Genomic DNA, 17,658 nt, shown 5'->3' on the forward strand with positions numbered 1-17,658 from the left:
GAAGTAAAGCCCCTCCAAAAAGGGTTAACCAATTTTATTCATAGATAAATTCGAAATAAAATGTTGGCAAATTGGATGCAAACACATTTTAAATGATTACTACCCTATGAAAGAGGTTGTCCTAGTAATGTAGTACAGTGGTGTATTGGAGCCCTCTTGCACTGGGTCATGAGAGCATAATAAATCCAAACCTTTCCTCAATAACCTCTTCCAACTTTGCCTTTAAGTTGATTGTTAATCACCTGCCAGCACACCACTTAATATAAATATAATTTAGCAATACAAAAGTGAAGAAATGTGGGCTGGGGATATAGCTCAGTTGGTAGAGTGCTTGCCTCACATGCACAAGACCCTGGGTTCAATCCCCAGCACCACACACACATACACACACACACGCACACAAATAAAAAAAAAAGAATGTGATTATGTTAAAGATGGTAGAGATGCTGCCATTCAAAATAAAGTAGAGGGGCTAGGATTGTGGCTCCGTGGTAGAGCTCTTGTCTAGCATGTGTGAGGCCCTGGGTTGAATCCTCAGCACCACATAAAATAAATAAACAAAATAAAGGTATTGTGTCCAACTACTTCTAAAAAATAAATATTTTTTAAAAATAGAAATAGGTGGAAACTTTCTAAATATGTTAAGTATTTGAAGCTAACAGTGAAACATGGGATCAATTCACATTAAAGTCAGGGACAAGGCAGGCTCATTTGGGGGTTGTGTGTGTGTGTGTGTGTGTCTGTCTGTCTGTCTGTCTCATAGAAGCAGGGTGATTGCTAGTTCCTGTTTATCAGGTTCTGTCAGCATAATGTCATCAACATATTTGTGGGATGTTAAGATATTTGGAGTTCTTCAAGTCTATGTTCTGACAAAGAACAAGGGGGCTGGCATTGCTCTGAGATACAAGCAATAAACAATATTATCATTCCTACCTCATGAATGCAAATATGTTCTGATTTTGCTTCTCAATGGGAATGAAGAAAAAGCTTCTTTCTAGATAAATAGTTCCATATCAGGTGTCTGAGTCTGTGTTAATTTACTTTAAAACAGGTATAATATCTGGAATTGCAATTGTTTTTTGGTATCACCACCTGTTTGAATTTGTGGTGGTCTGCTGCCATGTTCTATCTCTCATTTGGCTTTTGTAATGGCCAAACAGGGGCAATAAGGAAAACAGTTACTCTCTTGTAAAGCAACTATCTCAGTTTGGTCGCTGAAAAGCTTTTATGCAAAGGAAGAATCATTGCTTTAGAGACTGGGGAAAGGTTGATTCCTCAGGCAAAGGTGGTTCAGGGGGATTTGGAATTTTGAAATTCTCAGCTTCATCCATGTCTGCCTAAGTGTCCCCATCCCAGGTCTTAGAGTTCCATTCTTTCCCACCAGTGCCCTTACCATAGCATAATGGAACTGGGGATGAGGAGAGTTGAGCATTTGTCACTACAACTCTGTAACTCTTAATCACTAAGTCATATCTGCCTACAACCATAGGATATGGAGAACTACAAAGATCTCTGTTCATAATTCCTCATAATAACTATTGACCAAAGGTAGAGATGGGGATATGGCTCAGTTGGTAGAGTTTTTGCCTTACACATACAAGGCCCTGGGTTCAATCCCCAGCACCATAATAACAACAACAACAACTATTGACCAAAAGTAGAAAATTCTTTTTTAAAGTTAAACTTACAGAATCTAAGACTGTTTGTCCCATATCTGAAATCCATCAGAAGATCTTTAAAGCATTCATTAATTCTCTTGAAAGGACTAAGTACATACCATTAAGGTGCCAGTAGAATTCCCTCGATAAGTCATCCATTTCTTCCCATCAAGACTATACATGATAATAAATTGAGAGATATAGAGGCTGGAGAACTTCTGACGGGCACCCTGGGTCTTGATGCCATGAATAATCATTGGTGCCAACAGATCTACCTATCAATTAAAAAAAAAACATTTTATTTAAACCTGTTTTAAAAAGTGTGTAATATCTTCTGAAATTAATTATGGGTTTAGGAAGAATCTACATTGCTACAGATGTGTGTATTGTTGTCTTGGATATACAGGTGAAGCAGACACAAATTTTGAAAGCTGAACATATTTGTGTGGTTGTGGGATAAAAGGTGGGAATGAGTAGAAAAGGTGCTTATTGAGCCCCTGCTTCCTAACAAACCAAATTCCAAATCACTGAATCGTTTCCTCTATATGAACATCCACTCTGCCTGTAGGCAACGCTTTTTGCCTTTTAGGCCTTCTCACTAAAATAGATGCCTACCCCAACTTCCCTCGTTTTAGAAAATGAAAAATTAAACATGTCATTTGCATTTGCAGCTCATGTTCTATTTCCATTGAACAGTGCTGCTCTAGAGGAAATAGGAAAGTGAGAAAATCTGAAAACCTGAGTCTTTTAAAAGCAATTGAGAGGCTGGGGTTGTGGCTCAGTGGTAGAGTGTTTGCCTAGCATGTGTGAGGCATTGGGTTTTAGTTCTCAGCACCACATAAAAATGAATGAATTAAATAAAGGTTCATCAATATCTGAAAAAATATTTTTAAAAAAGCAATTGAGTTAAACTAAAGACATTATTTGAAGTATTAATTCTATCTTATTTCACCAGATTACACTAAATTTAAGTATGTATTTCATACTATCAAGTGGTGTATGATTGATGAAAAAGATCAACTCGGTTTTAGAAAGGTAGCTACGGTGTCTTTGCTTGAAAGGTAGGGGATTGAACCACTTGTTTTGTGTTAAAATGAAGAATTTTGGAGGACTGAAGGACATTTACTCGTTTAAAGGCATCTAACAATAGAATACACAGTCTTGGGTGTGATTGGAAATTACTGCAATATAAAGGACATGTATAATGCTTTGAGCTTGCAAGAGGATAATTAATGTAATCAAATATGATATAATTCCCCTCATTCATTAAGTTCTCTAACCTTGATCCATGAAAAGGGCTCTTTGGTACTCCAGGCATTGATTGATCCAGAATAATGAAGTCTGGCCAGCTTTGGGGCCCACTGTCCTTTGCCCAGGAAAGGGGAGAGGAGAGAGATTATATTCAACTAGGTTGGTCCTTAGACACGTGGAAACAAGATAGAGAAAGATATAAAAACTTTGAAGCCTAGCAGTATTGATAACTAAGACTTTTGCTTATTATTGTTGTAAACTTCTAAACTTTAATACTTTAATAACTTTGTCGATTGTTAGCACCTGAATTTAGTTGATACTGGAATTTGATACCAAATGATATTGGACAAATTATATTGTTATACTATATGCATGTATGAATATGTAATAACAAATCCCACCATTATATTTATCTGTAATGTACCAATAAAATATGGTAAAATAGAAAAGAAAATAGCCTGGCATGATGACACACACCTATACTTCCAGCAACTCAGGAAGCTGAGACTTGAGGATCATGAGTTTGAGGCCAGCATCAGCAATTTATCAAGGCCCTCAGCAACTTAATGAGACATTGTCTCAAAATAAAAATTAAAAAGGGCTGAGTATTTGGCTCAGTGATTCAGTGCCCCTGGGTTCAATCCCCAGTAACAACAACAATAAATCCCCCAATATTTAAGAACTCTATAAATTCTATTCAACCATTACTTCTTACACAAAAGTGAAGAGAATGGGCTTAAGGGAACAATACTGAAAGTGGAGAGAATATTTAAGGAGGCAGTGTCACTGTCTAGGTGAGAAATGAAAGTGGCCTGAATTAAGATGGTCACAGTGCAAAATGGAGAGGACAAGATGGATTTGAGTTCCACTGATGGAGTATAATTAATAAAAGCATGGAGGTGGATTAGTTATCTGCAACTATCCAACAGAAATTTTAAAAAGATACATTCATCCCAGGTTCTTGGAGTGAAAAATAATAGTATTTACCATATTGTCCTGAAGCTGTGATCTGAAAATCTCTAATGTGTCCAGAAGCCATTCCCAAGGGAATCTGACACTCTGAAATCAAACAATAATATTCAATTTAAATGTAATAATGGTATGAGCTTGTATTATATTTTTCAACAAAGGCAATAATTCCAAGGAGAAGAAAAGCTATACAAAAGTAGGCTAAGATTGGTGGCAGTAGTGCACACCTGTAATCCTAGCAGCTCAGGAGGCTGAGGCAAGAGGATCCTGAGTTCAAAGCCAGCTTCAGCAACTTAGTGTGGCCCTAAAAACACTCAGCAAGACCCTGTCTCTAAATAAAATAGAAAAGGGCTGGGGATGTGGTTCAGTGGTTAAGTGCTCCTGAGTCCAATCCCCAGTACCAAAAAAAAAAAAAAATAGGCTAGGTAGGTTAGGTAGGTAGGTAGCCTCTGCCCACAGTGCTACTCACGCTTGCTGTACACCAGAAAAAGAGTGCTCATCCCTGCATGTAGGTGCTCTCCAATAAGGCATTGTATCCGCCAAATTCCAGGTTTGGATGGTAGCATTTCTACTGTCCCCAAAACACCTTTTCAAAACCCAAAGGAACAAAAAAAAATGAGCACACAAATATATCGACTTATATAGAATATCAAAGAATATCTACCAAATTCAGTTCCTCCACTGCTTTCTATGTGATTCCTCTAGTTGGAGCACTTGGAGATTGAATTTTGACCACTTCCCTCCCAGAAAATCAGACAAGGTCACTAGATGCGTTGATCATGGATACAGGAGAAGGCTACTCCTGTAATATTAGGACTGGCCTACACTCCCATGGGTTTTCAGAGCAAAAAGCCTGTTTCCTATTGATCTGATATGGGATCTAAGGGAGCCTATTGAGGGGTTGGGAGGGCACAATAAGCACAAAGGACTTAACCATGTTTCTTTTTTCCAATGCAGAGTTCTAACTTGATGTAGGCTCAAGCTGGGGGTGGGAAGATTGAAGTTAAATCAACTACAGAATTTTTGTCAATACCCTGAAATGGACATTATAATTTCTGACTTGAACTGTATGTGACATATGAAGTACAGGTTTGTTTGTTACTTAAGAGTTACCAAGCTGGGCGCTGTGGCACACACCTGTAATCTCAGCGGCTGGGGAGGCTGAGATTACAGGTTGGAAATTCAAAGTCAGCCTCAGCCAAAGCAAGGTGCTAAGCAACTCATTGAGACCCTGTGTCTAAATAAAATATAAAATAGGGCTGGGGATGTGGCTCAGTGGCTGAGTGCCCCTGAGTTCAATCCCCAAGTGAGGAGAAAAGTCACAGAGCTTACTGGAATATTTATGAGGAAAGAGGGGAAATTTATCCCCACTATTAAACCTGTTTTAGTGGAGGACCAAAATAGTGTTTCAGTCAACATTGTCATATACACTGGTTACATACTTAAATAAATCACTCCTTGAATAACTAGTGGTATAATACTGGATTTGAGAAGGAAAATGAAAATATTCCTGGGAAGATGCTGTGACATTAATCATCCATTTATTCTGTTCTAATCCCTTTATAACAATTTTTATATACTTGAAATAATCTTATTCATTTGCTAATTGATTTATCTTTCTGTACATTAAAGTTACTTGACTTGCTACTTGAAAGCAAGGAGCTTGTCTGCTTTGTGCAGTGATTGTATTCATGCAAAGTAAGTACTCAAGTACTGTAAGTAAAAGAACACAAAGAAGGTCATACCTGGATAGAGGTTGTACACTGCCATTTTATACTCCTCTTTTTTCCGTACAGTGAACACATGTCCACTGAAATGAATAGAATGGATATTTTCATTGCTGCCCATGCTGAGCAGATACCATCGAATCCTTTGATCTTGAGCCATTACTAAACCAGGTAGTGTATCCATCACATAGCCATTGATTGCTGGAGAAGAACAGAGAAAGCTGTTAAAATTTATTGTAGAAGTTTCTTTCCCTCCAGTCTACCAAACATACTGACAGTTGTGTGGATTCCAGTCCTGCATGTATACTTTCAAGTCATGCAATGATCAAGTCTCTGGCTCAAGGCTCATTGGAATAAGTGCATGCTATATTTGGGTATAGAATATGTTACCATGGAAACGATAATTCTCTTTAAAAGTTGGGTCTTCCATTTGGATATTGCAGGGTGCCCTGCAGTTCCTTTCCATGTTTTCATGGAAATACCAGCTCTTGGTCTCATCAAAGATAGTGAAAAACAGAGCAAATTCCTGCACTGTCACTTGTCTTCCATGAGCAGGGTTCAGAGTGTTAGTGTGACAAATCAGAAGGGGTCCAATCAAGCCTGAGTGCACATCTCTTTCCTAGGGAGGGAAGACATCAACACTATTAGTGTAAGCTTTCTCACCTACAAACCAGACTAGACTTCTCATCAACTTTCCTGCCATTTTAACCTGTCCCCCATAGAACAGTTCATCTATTTCAGTAGGTTCTATGTGGAGTTTCTAAAACACAAAAATTTAAAGATTTTCATTGTGCTTAGGATAAATACCAAAATTTTTAGCACATAAACACAAAGATCATTTCTTTTAAACCAGAAAATACCCAGCACAATGAAGACCTACTTACCAGATCAACATCAGAGAAATAAGCCCAAGCTTTGCAGTCAAACTCATCTTTAGTGGGTGCCATATGATATTGTACTTTCCAAAAGTAAGTTTTCGTTTCATTCGGCTTGACGAAGTTTTTTCTAGGTTCTGTTCCTTGTCCTTGATCTTCCTTATAAGAAATTAGGCTAGAATAGAAGGAGTAGGGACGAGAGGCCTGGTTTTTGAAAGTTACCTGCAGAGAAAACACACACACACACAAAAAAAAAAATCAAGATAACAACAATAACAAAACAATGAAAGAGAAAATTATTTTTAAAGCAATTTTTTAATACTTACTTTTTAGTTGCAGTTGGACACAATACTTTTATTTTATTTATTTATATGTGGTGCTGAGGATCAAACCCAGGGCCTCGCACATGCTAGGCGAGTGATCTACCACTGAGCCACAACCCCAGCCCCAAGAGAAAATTCTTGAATAGAATGGGAGAGAATGTTTGGTTGTTTACAATGTATAAAGCAAAAGACTCATGTCGAGATTATATAAGATACTTCTTGGAATTCATAAGAAAAAAGCAGATTATCCAGTACAAAATTTGGCAAAAAAAACCCCAAAAACTTGGAGAGAAGCTCCACAAAAGAAGATATCCACATTACTGCTACTCATGAAAAGATTCTCAACCTTATTGATCAGGGAAATGCAAAATAAAACCAGAATGACACACTACTATGCAACTTAAAGGTAATTTCCAAGTAAAAGGATGTATATTCATGATACATTCCAGGATTAATGCATATTATCTTTGAAAAAGATTTGTTTTAAAGACCTTTTTTTCAATTTGAAAAAGTACACATATTATATAGCATGTGCAAAGTAAAATAAAATTCAAGTCAGAAAAAAAATGTACTCATAATCCCATAATTTTAGATCCTTCTGCATCCTTACTATAAAAAATCAACTAGGAACATGGCTGGCTATTTTGAACAGAAAATAAAATGACTTTGGTCTCACATGATGTACCAAAAGAACATCTAGTTTATGGGAATTATTGATGGATTAAAAATAAAAATGTAAATAATTAAGGTATAAAAGAAAGTGTAAGTGATTCTTTTAAGTATCTGGGTAGGAAGGGACTTTTATAAACATAAAGCCAATGAAAATGTCAAAAAGGAAGAATTTCTCAGATTATATCAGTCTTCACATCCACAGACCTGAATCTTCCCACTGCCTCTGTACTTTCTGAAAACTCAGTGAAGTCTTACTAATTCTAGAAGATGAAACCTTGTGTTCACTTAATTAGCACACCTGGAGAACACTAATTATATTTGTAATTTTTACAAAAGGGACAACCAGTTCTTAACTTGGTGTTTGTGCTTTCAGATGGGGAGGGCAAATCATTAATTAAGTTCAAAGTGAGCATGACTTTCAACTATGAATCTAGGTTCTACATCATAAAGCCACAGAGTATTATTGTACAATAGTAAATACTTGTGACTGTTACAAAAGTAATCACTGGTACTTTTGTATTTCCTCACATGGTATGGTTATCTTGAAATATTGTTAATATTGTTAATATAATTACTAGCTCTACTAAAGTAACATCTAAGAAATTTGCTTTACTACAAAACTGGCTCCCAGAAGTGCCCTGAAGAAAGATGAATATAGTAGAGTTCCTTTATTTATCCCAGCACAGCAAGATTTACTGTATGTCCTGAAAATCCTTAATGTACAATGGCAACCTGAAATATGTAAGATCACGTGGCCAAGTATGTCTTCTTTCTGCAATATGTTGATTAAAACTTCACTAGAAAGCTCCAGATTCTGGGGCTGGGGATATGGCTCAAGTGGTAGACGCTTGCCTAACATGAATGAGGCACTGGGTTCGATTCTCAGCACTACATAAAAAATAAAATAAAATAAAGATATTGTGTCCACATACAACTAAGATATAAATATTTTAAAAAAGAAAGCTCCAGACTCTACCAAAAGAATTTTTTTATATCACCCAAATCCTACAGTAGTCATTTTTCTTTAAAAATATTAATAAATATATAAGAACAATGAAAAAGGAGAATTTAATAGATAATTCATATGAAAAGGTCTTAAATTGTTCATGGATTTTGATTGGACACTTACATAGTGAAAAAAGAAACAATCTGAAACACTGATCAAAGTAAATGGCTAAGTAAACAGTGGTTCCATAAATTCATATAATAGATAATTATGTAATCATTCCTGCTTAGGAAGTGTTTTTGATGACATAAAAATGTTAATTATATGACATTTGGTTAAAAAAAAAAAGAAGCAGAATTACATATGACATAATTTTCAATACAGAAAGAAAAATACATAGGAAAAAACCATAAAAATTAACTAAGGGGTTATTTTTCAACTTCTTTATTTTTCTGTACTTTAATTTTTTCAGTTGTTAGATTTCATCATATCTTTATTTTTATTTATGTATTTTTATGTGGTGCTAAGAATTGAACCCAGGGCCTCATACATGTGAGGAGAGCACTCTACCACTGAACTACAAATCCAGCCTTAGAGTACATTATTTTTATAATCAGAAATTGGGTGTCAACCTACTTTATATACAAACAGAGATATGAAAATTTGTGGTATATATGTGTAATAAGAATTTAATGCAAATAAACAAAGTACATGTATAAAGACATGAATTGGTTTGAACATACTTTATATACAAAGATATGAAAAATTGTGCTCTACATGTGTAATAAGAATTGTAATGCATTCCACTGTCGTGTATTTAAAAAAATAAAATCATTATTAAAAAAGGAAACAAAATAAATATGTGGAATTAATTTTCTTGTAATTCCACTGTCTTTAACTCACCACAATATTGTCTTCAACTTCTGCTCTTATATATGGCCCCAATAGTCCCAAGTGTTCATTTAGTTCTCCACGGTATAAGGGTTGAGTAAAGGAGCCATCAGTAAATTCCTGGAAAACTACCTTCTTGAACTGAGGAGCACTGCCACTCTGATCCCTGGAGAAAATGTAGAGGAAAAGTAGTATCCTCATGGACCAAGTAGGTAGAAATGCCTCACATACTTCTTTTCCTGTATTTTAGATACATTTAATAGAATTGATGATGGATTGCAAGTGCAATGGGTCAGAGAGAAGAGAAAGAAGAATTACAGATAATTTGGGGGTTTCTGGTCGGGACAAATGAGTGGATGGCATGCAATTCACTGAGATGGAAAATCCTAGAGGAGGGGTTGGTTACGGTGTACGGTTTTGGACATATGGTACATCTATGTGTATTGCATTGGCAAATACACAGAGGTAAGGAGTTCACAAAAGCAATCTAGATGAAGATTGTCAATATTTAGATGGTATCCAAGTGAACTTTTTATGTTCTCCTTTTATTAGACAGCTAAACAACATTGTGTTTAGTTAACCATTCCATCCTCTTGTACTACTAAGTTCCATGAAAGGAGGTAGTTTTGCCTGTTGTATTCACTGCTATATTCCCAGCAGCTGGAAGAGTACCTGACACAAAGTAGTTAGTACTCAAGAATATTTTTAAATATTGAAAGAGTATAGTTTATAAACATAGTCTAAATATGAGATCCCCAAGATCCAGTCCTTAGACATTTTTTCTTTACTTTTTTAAAAAAAAATTAAATTGTGCAGCTGGGGTTGTGGTTCAAAGGTAGAGCACTTGCCTAGTGTGTACGGGGCACTAGGTTCAATTCTCAGCACCTCATATAAATAAATGAACAAAATAAAGGTCCATCAATGTCTAAATATATATATTAAAAATTAAATTGTGAATTAAATCATATACATATATACACATACACATACACACACACACACACACACACACACACACACACACCACACACACAATAAAGTGCATACAATATAAATGCTTTTCATTCAAAAGTGCAACCATTACCCAGATGAAAAACATTGCCAGGAGACTCACTCTTTGCCCATTCCAATCATAGCCTGTCCCCTCTGCACTAGATAACCAGTATTTTGATGTTGATGATAATAATTTATTTGCTTTTCTTCACAATTTGCCTGTTATGTCCTCACATCTTTATAGAATATGGTTCAGCCTTACCTGCTTTTTGAAGTGTGTAAATAGAAACACACATATATCATTTTGTTTCTTGCTTCTTTCACTCAGAATCTTAGTTGTGAGATTCATTTCCTTTGTTATATAGTATTCCATTATGTGAATTTACCCTAATCGTGGACATTTGAGTTATTTCTAAATTTTTGATGTTTACAAATACAGGTGTTTGGTTCCAGATATGAACCAAAGCAGCTACAACAATCTCATTTTAATCAACAATGTTAAGAGTTCCCTTTGCTATATTCTCACAAATATTTGATATTGACCATATTTTGATATTTTAGGACATTCTGGTGGTTGCATAGTAGTGTGTCATTGTGGTTTTATTTTGCATTTCCCTGATCAATAAGGTTGAGAATCTTCATGAGTAGCAGTAATGTGGATATCTTCTTTTGTGGAGCTTCTCTCCAAGTTTTTTTTCTTTTTGGCCAACTTTTGTTGTACTGGATAATCTGCTTTCTTCTTATTGATTCCGAGAAGAACCCTATATAGTCTTGACATGAGTCCTTTGCCTTATACCTTGTAAACATCCAAACATTCTCTCCCATTCTGTAGCTAAACTTCTCTTTATGTTCAGAATTTTAATGTAATAAAATTTATTTTTAAAATCCTTCTTCATTAATGTTTTTTGTATCTTGATATCAAGTCTTTTTTCTTCCCTACCCAGAGATTAAGAGATTCTCTTATTTTTTCTTCCTAAGATATTTATGCTTTTATCTTTCATTTCTGTACTAGTGATCCAATGTGAGTGGACATTTTTGGTATATGTTGTGAGCAAGGTGTCAAGTTTAATGTCTTTTTTTGTATGGATATTTCCCAGCATGTTATAATGAAAATAAATCAAGTGTCTATATGTATATGTGTTAAAGTCTATTTTTTATTGTTTTTATTTACCTGTTTGCTTATCTCTGTACCAATTATCAAATTGTTTTAATTACTATAGCTTTAAAATGAGTCTGAATGTGTAATACAACAATTCCTCCCATCTTGCTGGTCTTCATGAAAGTCTTGGCAATTCTTGACCCTTTGCACTTTTGTATTAATTTTAAAAATAGTTTGTTGAGTTCTACAAAAGAAAAGACTTGTTGGGATTTTCATTCAAGTTGCACTGAATCATAGACTAGTTTGTAAATAATTTGCGTTTTCAGATACCATGTTTTGAGTCCACATACATAGTATATCTCAGCATTTATTTAGGTATATTTAAGTTTCTCAATAATTGTCATAGAAAATTCTTTTTTCACCCTTATTTTATTTATTTATTTTTCTGTGGTGCTGAGGATCAAACCCAGTGCCTCACATGTGCTATGCTAGCACTCTACTGCTGAGCCACAAGCTTAGCCTCATAGACAATTCTATGTAAACTTTTTGAAATACTTATTTCTAGGTATTTGTTACTATTTTATTTCATTCTGCATGTTGATTTCACCTCTGCATGTTGTTTCTCACGTGACCAACACACCTTCACCTAACTTGGCTCCCAGTATGTGTTCTTCTAGAAAACGACTATGTTGGTTTATATTCACTCTCAAGAGAGAAATCTCAAGACCAAATTAGAAAGAAACCATAACAATAAAAATCACTGGACTGGGGCTGTAGGTCAGGGGTAGAGCACTTGTCTAGCACATGCAAGGCCCTGGGTTCGATCCTCAGCACCACATAAAAATAAATAAATAAAATAAGGGTATTGTGTCCAACTACAACTAAAAAATATAAATTAAAATATTTTCAAAAAATTATAATGGGAAAATACTTGGGAATCAACTTAACGAAACAGGTGAAAGATCTATACAATGAAAACTACAGAACCCTAAAGAGAGAAATCAAAGAAGACCTTAGAAGATGGAAAGTTCTACCTTGCTCATGGATAGGCAGAATTAATATTATTAAAGTGGCCATACTACCAAAAACAGTATATAGATTTAATGCAATTCCAATCAAATTTTCAGTGGCATTCCTCATAGAAATAGAAAAAACAGTCATGAAATTCATCTGGAAAAATAAGAGACTCAGAATAGCTAAAGCCATCATTAGCAGGAAGAGTAAAGCAGGTGGTATCACTATACCAGACCTTAAACTATACTACAGAGCAATAGTAACAAAACCAGCATGGTATTGGCACCAAAACAGACTGGTAGACCAATGGTACAGAATAGAGGACACAGAGACTTACTCACAAAATTACAATTATCTTATATTAGACAAAGGCACGAAGAACATATGTTGGAGAAAAGATAGCCTCTTCACAAATGGTGCTGTGAAAACTGGAAATCCATATGCAACAAAATGGAATTAAACCCCTATCTCTCACCATGCACAAAACTCAACTAAAAGAGGATCAAGGACCTAGGAATTAAACCAGAGACTCTGTGTCTATTAGAAGAAAAAGTAGGCCCTAATCTTTATCTCGTGGGATTAGGCCCCAACTTCCTTAATAAGACTCCTATACTGCAAGAATTAAAACCAAGAATCAACAAATGGGATAGACTCAAAGTAAAAAAAAAAAAATCTTATTAGCAAAAGAAACAATCTGTGAGGTGAACAGAGAGCCTTCAGTTTGGGAGCAAATTTTTACCCCTCACACATCAGATAGAGCTCTAATCTCTAGGGTATATAAAGAACCCAACAAGCTAAGCAACAACAAAAAAAATGACCCAATCAATAAATGGGCCAAGGATATAAACAGACACTTCTCAGAAAATGATATACAATCAATCAACAAATATATGAAAAAAATGTTCATCGTTTCTAGCAATTAGAAAAACGCAAATCAAAACTACTCTAAGATTTCATGTTACTCCAGTCAGAATGGCAGCTATTATGAAGGCAAACAACAATAAGTGTTTGTGAGGATGTGGGGGAAAAGGTACACTCATACACTGCTGGTGGGACTGCAAGTTGGTGCAGCCAATATGGAAAGCAGGTTGGAGATTCCTTGGAAAACTGGAAATGGAACCACTATTTGACCCAGCTATTCCTCTCCTCAGTGTGTACCCAAAGGACTTAAAAACAGCATTCTACACGGACACAGCCACATCAATGTTTATAGCAGCACAATTCACAATAGCTAAACTGTGGAGCCAACTATGCCCTTCAGTAGATGAATGGATTAAAAAAAATGTGGCATATATATACAATGGGATTTTACTCAGCAATAAAAGAGAATAAAATCATGGCATTTGCAGGTAAATGGATGGAGTTGGAGAAGATAATGCTAAGTGAAGTTAGCCAATCTCCAAAAAAGAAATGCTGAATGTTTTCTCTGATATAAGGTGACTGACTCTTAGTGGGGTAGGGAGGGGGAGCATGGGAGGAATAGACGAACTCTAGATAGGGCAGAGGGGTGGGAGGGGAAGAGAAGGGGCAGGGGATTAGCAATGATGGTGAAATGTGATGGACCTCATTATCCAAAGTACATGTATGAAGACAGGAACTGGTATGAACATACTTTATATACAGAGATATGAAAAATTGTGCTCTATATGTTCATTAAGAATTGTAATGCATTCTGCTGTCATGTATTTAAAAAATAAAATCAATTAAAAATATCACAATGGAGCCTGGCATGATAGATATCTCATGCCTGTAATCCTAGTTACTCAGGAGGCTGAGGCCAAAGTATCTCAAGTTCATGGCCAGCCTGAACAATTTAGCAAAGCCCTGTCTGAAAAAAAAAAAAAAAAAAAAAGGACCGGGAATGTATTTTAGTGGTAGAATATTTGCCTAGCATGTTTGAGCCCTGGATTCAATCTCTAGTATTGAAAACAAAATTCAGTGGGACCAATTTTCTGGCTTCTTACCAGAATGGCAATCACTCAGCAAACCTGCAAGCAATGTGAGCTGTGTCAATGTGAGCTGTGTCAGAATCTAGCACAGGTGCAGAACCATTATTGATTTGGTGTGCATAAGTCAGGATAATCTGCAGCCCTATTTTGTATTTTATTTAGAGACAGGGTCTCACCAAGTTGTTTAGGGCCTCACTAAGTTGCTGAGGCTGGCTTTGAACTCGTGATTCTACTGCCTCAGCCTCCTGAGCTAGATTACAGGAGTGTGCCTTTGCGTCCAGCAGTACTTCCATTTTTGCTGTCACCAACCATGTTGCCACAATTAACATTTTTGCCACTCCTCCTCCTTCTCGTCATACTCCCCCTCCTACTACTCTCCACCATCACCTTCCTCTCCCTTCTCCTTCTTTGCAGTGCTGGTGATAGAACCAAAGCCTTCTTGCTTGGTAGGCAAGTGCTCTACCACTGAGCCATACCCCAGCCCTTGACAGACACATTTTTGACACTGAGTCTCACATTGTCTTCAGGAAGAGTTTCACTCAAAACTTCATGATGTATTTCAACAGGTTTTTCTTCAATTATAACATTAATTGGGACAAAGGTGAGCACCTTGCTCAGTTTCAGAGTACCAGTCTCCATTTAGCCCACAAGGACAGTACCACTATCACTAATTTTATAGACATCTTGAAGTGCCTAATATAAGGGCTTGTCAGTTGGATAAGTTGGTGACCGGATGCAAATCGGAGGTATGAGCAGCATGATTCCAGTGGCACTGGCATCTTTACAGGTGATTTTCCATCCTTTGAACCATTCCTGGTTCCAGCATGTTTTCATGATTTCAGTCAGAAATTGCCACAAAATACTACTGTGTTGGGTTGTATCTGATTTTCTTAAGGTAGTATTGACTTCCCTAATGATTTCTTCATATCTCTTCTGGTTGTAGTGTGGCCCAGTGGAATCTATTTTGTTAGCACCACCCGGTGTGTAAGTCAGAAGGGCATGCTCACAAATCTGTCCATTCTTGAAGATATCAGTTTCAAATTCACCAACAGCAGCAGCAACTATCAGAACAGCATGGTCAGTCTGAAAGGTTAGCATGTTTTCATGTTTTTGTTTGTTTGTTTGTGGGTTTTTTGATACTGGATATTGAACTCAGAGGCCCTTGACCACTGAACCACTCCCCAGCTCTATTTTGTATTTTACTTAGAGACAGGGTCTCACTGAGTTGCTTAGCACCTTGCTTTTGCTGAGGCTGGCTCTGAACTCACTATCCTCCTGCCTCAGCCTCCTGAGATGCTGAGATTATAGGCATGTGCCACCTTGTCAGCCTTGTAATCATGTTTTTGATAGTCTATATGACCTGGCGTATCAATGATGGTCACATGATACTTGCTGATCTCAAATGTCCTCAGGGAGATGTCAATGGAGATGCCATGCTCATCTTCAGCTTTCAATTGATCCAAAACCTTCCCATTTCAGCACCCTCCTTCTTAATTTTTTGATGGTTCTTTGTTATCGCACCACATTTGTAGATTACGTTGTCAGTAATGGTAGACTTTCTCAAATCCATTTGTTCAATGATAATGATGTTGATATGAATCTTCTTTCCCAATTTTGGCTTACATTTTGCAGTGATTTCATGATATCTGTGTTTTGGAAGCAGACATGTTGTGAAAAAAGCAATGATATATATATTGATTTTTAAAATTTATCATTGTTTATATAAATAATGCTTATTTATATTTATCCACATAGTTCCCCGGTCTTTGCTCTTTATTCCTTCTTGCTTCTCATATCTTGTTGGAACCACTTTTGTAGTAAGTATAACATCAGAGTATTTTTTAGCAAATACCACATTTTTTATACCTCCATTTTATTTATTCATTTTTATGTGGTGCCGAAGATTGAACCCAGTGTCTCGCACATGTTAGGCAAGTGCTCTATCACTGAGCTACACCATCAGCCTATCATCAGCTATTTTTAATGAATCTTTGGTAGCAGGGAAGTTTGTTTCTGCTTGTCTGAAAATGTCCTTTTTTCAACTTCATTTGTATTTTGATGGATATAAAATTCTAGGTTAACAACTATTTCAACACATCCTAAATATCATCACCTCATTTTCTTTCTCTATAAATTTTGTTTAGCCCATCAAAAAATTCTTAGTTCTTATTGCTCTAATCTCCATTTCAGTTGTTTCTGGTCTGATCTTTGTTACTTCCTTCTTTCTGCTACCTTTGGCTTTAATGCAGGCAAGATGGTTGCAACTTAGAGCCTATTAACTCAGGGAAAGCACCTGTTGATTCATCCTTTTAAATCCATTTCCCACACTTTTGTATGGCCATGGTAACACCTAGGGATCTTCTGTAGTGTATTGTCCTCTGTGACTGTCCATGGCTCTGGACACTCTTCCTTTCTCTCCTCAGAGCTTATTCAACACTTCACGATACTACAAATGTTCTTCTGCAGGAACAAATAATATACCCACCAGGGCTTTGCTTTAAGTGCCTGCTCAAGATGAATTTCTTGTTATTTAGTCTCTCTAATAAGCAAGAATTGTATTGCCACTGTGAAGCAAAAGGTCAGTTCATTCAAATCATTTTCAATGACAGTAATTCATTCTGTAAATTTCCATGTACATTGACAGTAGTCTTATTCATACAGAAAGGAATATCTGATGGACAAGGCCTCTCCTTCTTTGTTCTTTTCTTAAGGCTATTTAATAATTTGTCCTCGTCTTCTCCCTTCATCTGCTATTCTTTTGCCAGGCAAGCATCTTTTGTCTTCTTAGTTTGGTGTCTGTCAACTGTAGTCCCAGCTGTTTGGGAGGCTGAGGCAGGAGGATCACTTGAGCTCAGAAGTTTGAGAACAACCTGAGCAACATAGTTAGATCCCAACTCAAAAAAAAAAAAAAAGACAACAAAGAAGCACACAGAAAATAGGCCCCCAAAAGCCACCACCATATAAAGACCAATGTTCCCACTCCCCACCCAGCCACCTTCCCTCTCTGTGCTGGACTGCCTGGTACTAGGGGAGCTCAGGGAAGGATGGAGGCAGCATAGTGATTAGGCCAATAGGCTTGTGAGTCTCAGGGAATGGAGTTCCTCTTCAGGGAACCACCTCCTAATCCTAGCTTGCCAGGCCAGTCTCTGATTTTATTATTTTAATAGTGTTTTATTATTACAGAAGCATATGTAGTGCTAAATATAAGTGAATAGCATCAGCTTGAAGCAATGAGGGCTCACTTCAAATAGAAAGCAAGGGGGATGAGTATATAATGAGTAATGAAGAGGG

The 17,658-nt window shown here is 36.5% G+C and overlaps 1 protein-coding gene across 9 annotated transcripts in view; it reads right to left on the reverse strand.

Moving 5' to 3' along the window:
* The window catches only part of F8 (coagulation factor VIII), a 103,160-nt gene that overhangs the window by 46,337 nt on the left and 39,165 nt on the right, over window positions 1-17,658 (reverse strand). For 4 of the 9 annotated variants that reach the window (XM_077106708.1, XM_077106709.1, XM_077106711.1 and 1 more), the window contains exons 15-22: window positions 9,325-9,478; window positions 6,490-6,702; window positions 5,996-6,224; window positions 5,624-5,806; window positions 4,348-4,464; window positions 3,897-3,968; window positions 2,939-3,024; window positions 1,778-1,933 (exon numbers count right to left, since the gene is read on the reverse strand). In XM_077106708.1, coding sequence (XP_076962823.1) covers window positions 1,778-1,933; window positions 2,939-3,024; window positions 3,897-3,968; window positions 4,348-4,464; window positions 5,624-5,806; window positions 5,996-6,224; window positions 6,490-6,702; window positions 9,325-9,478 — 1,210 coding nt within the window. Of the gene's footprint in view, window positions 1-1,777; window positions 1,934-2,938; window positions 3,025-3,896; window positions 3,969-4,347; window positions 4,465-5,623; window positions 5,807-5,995; window positions 6,225-6,489; window positions 6,703-9,324; window positions 9,479-17,658 lie in introns of those variants that run through there. The other 5 variants (XR_013154636.1, XR_013154637.1, XR_013154638.1 and 2 more) reach the window with 4 other exon arrangements.

This window comes from Callospermophilus lateralis, chromosome X, assembly GCF_048772815.1.
Source record: "Callospermophilus lateralis isolate mCalLat2 chromosome X, mCalLat2.hap1, whole genome shotgun sequence".
In the NCBI taxonomy this organism is placed as follows: domain Eukaryota; kingdom Metazoa; phylum Chordata; class Mammalia; order Rodentia; family Sciuridae; genus Callospermophilus; species Callospermophilus lateralis.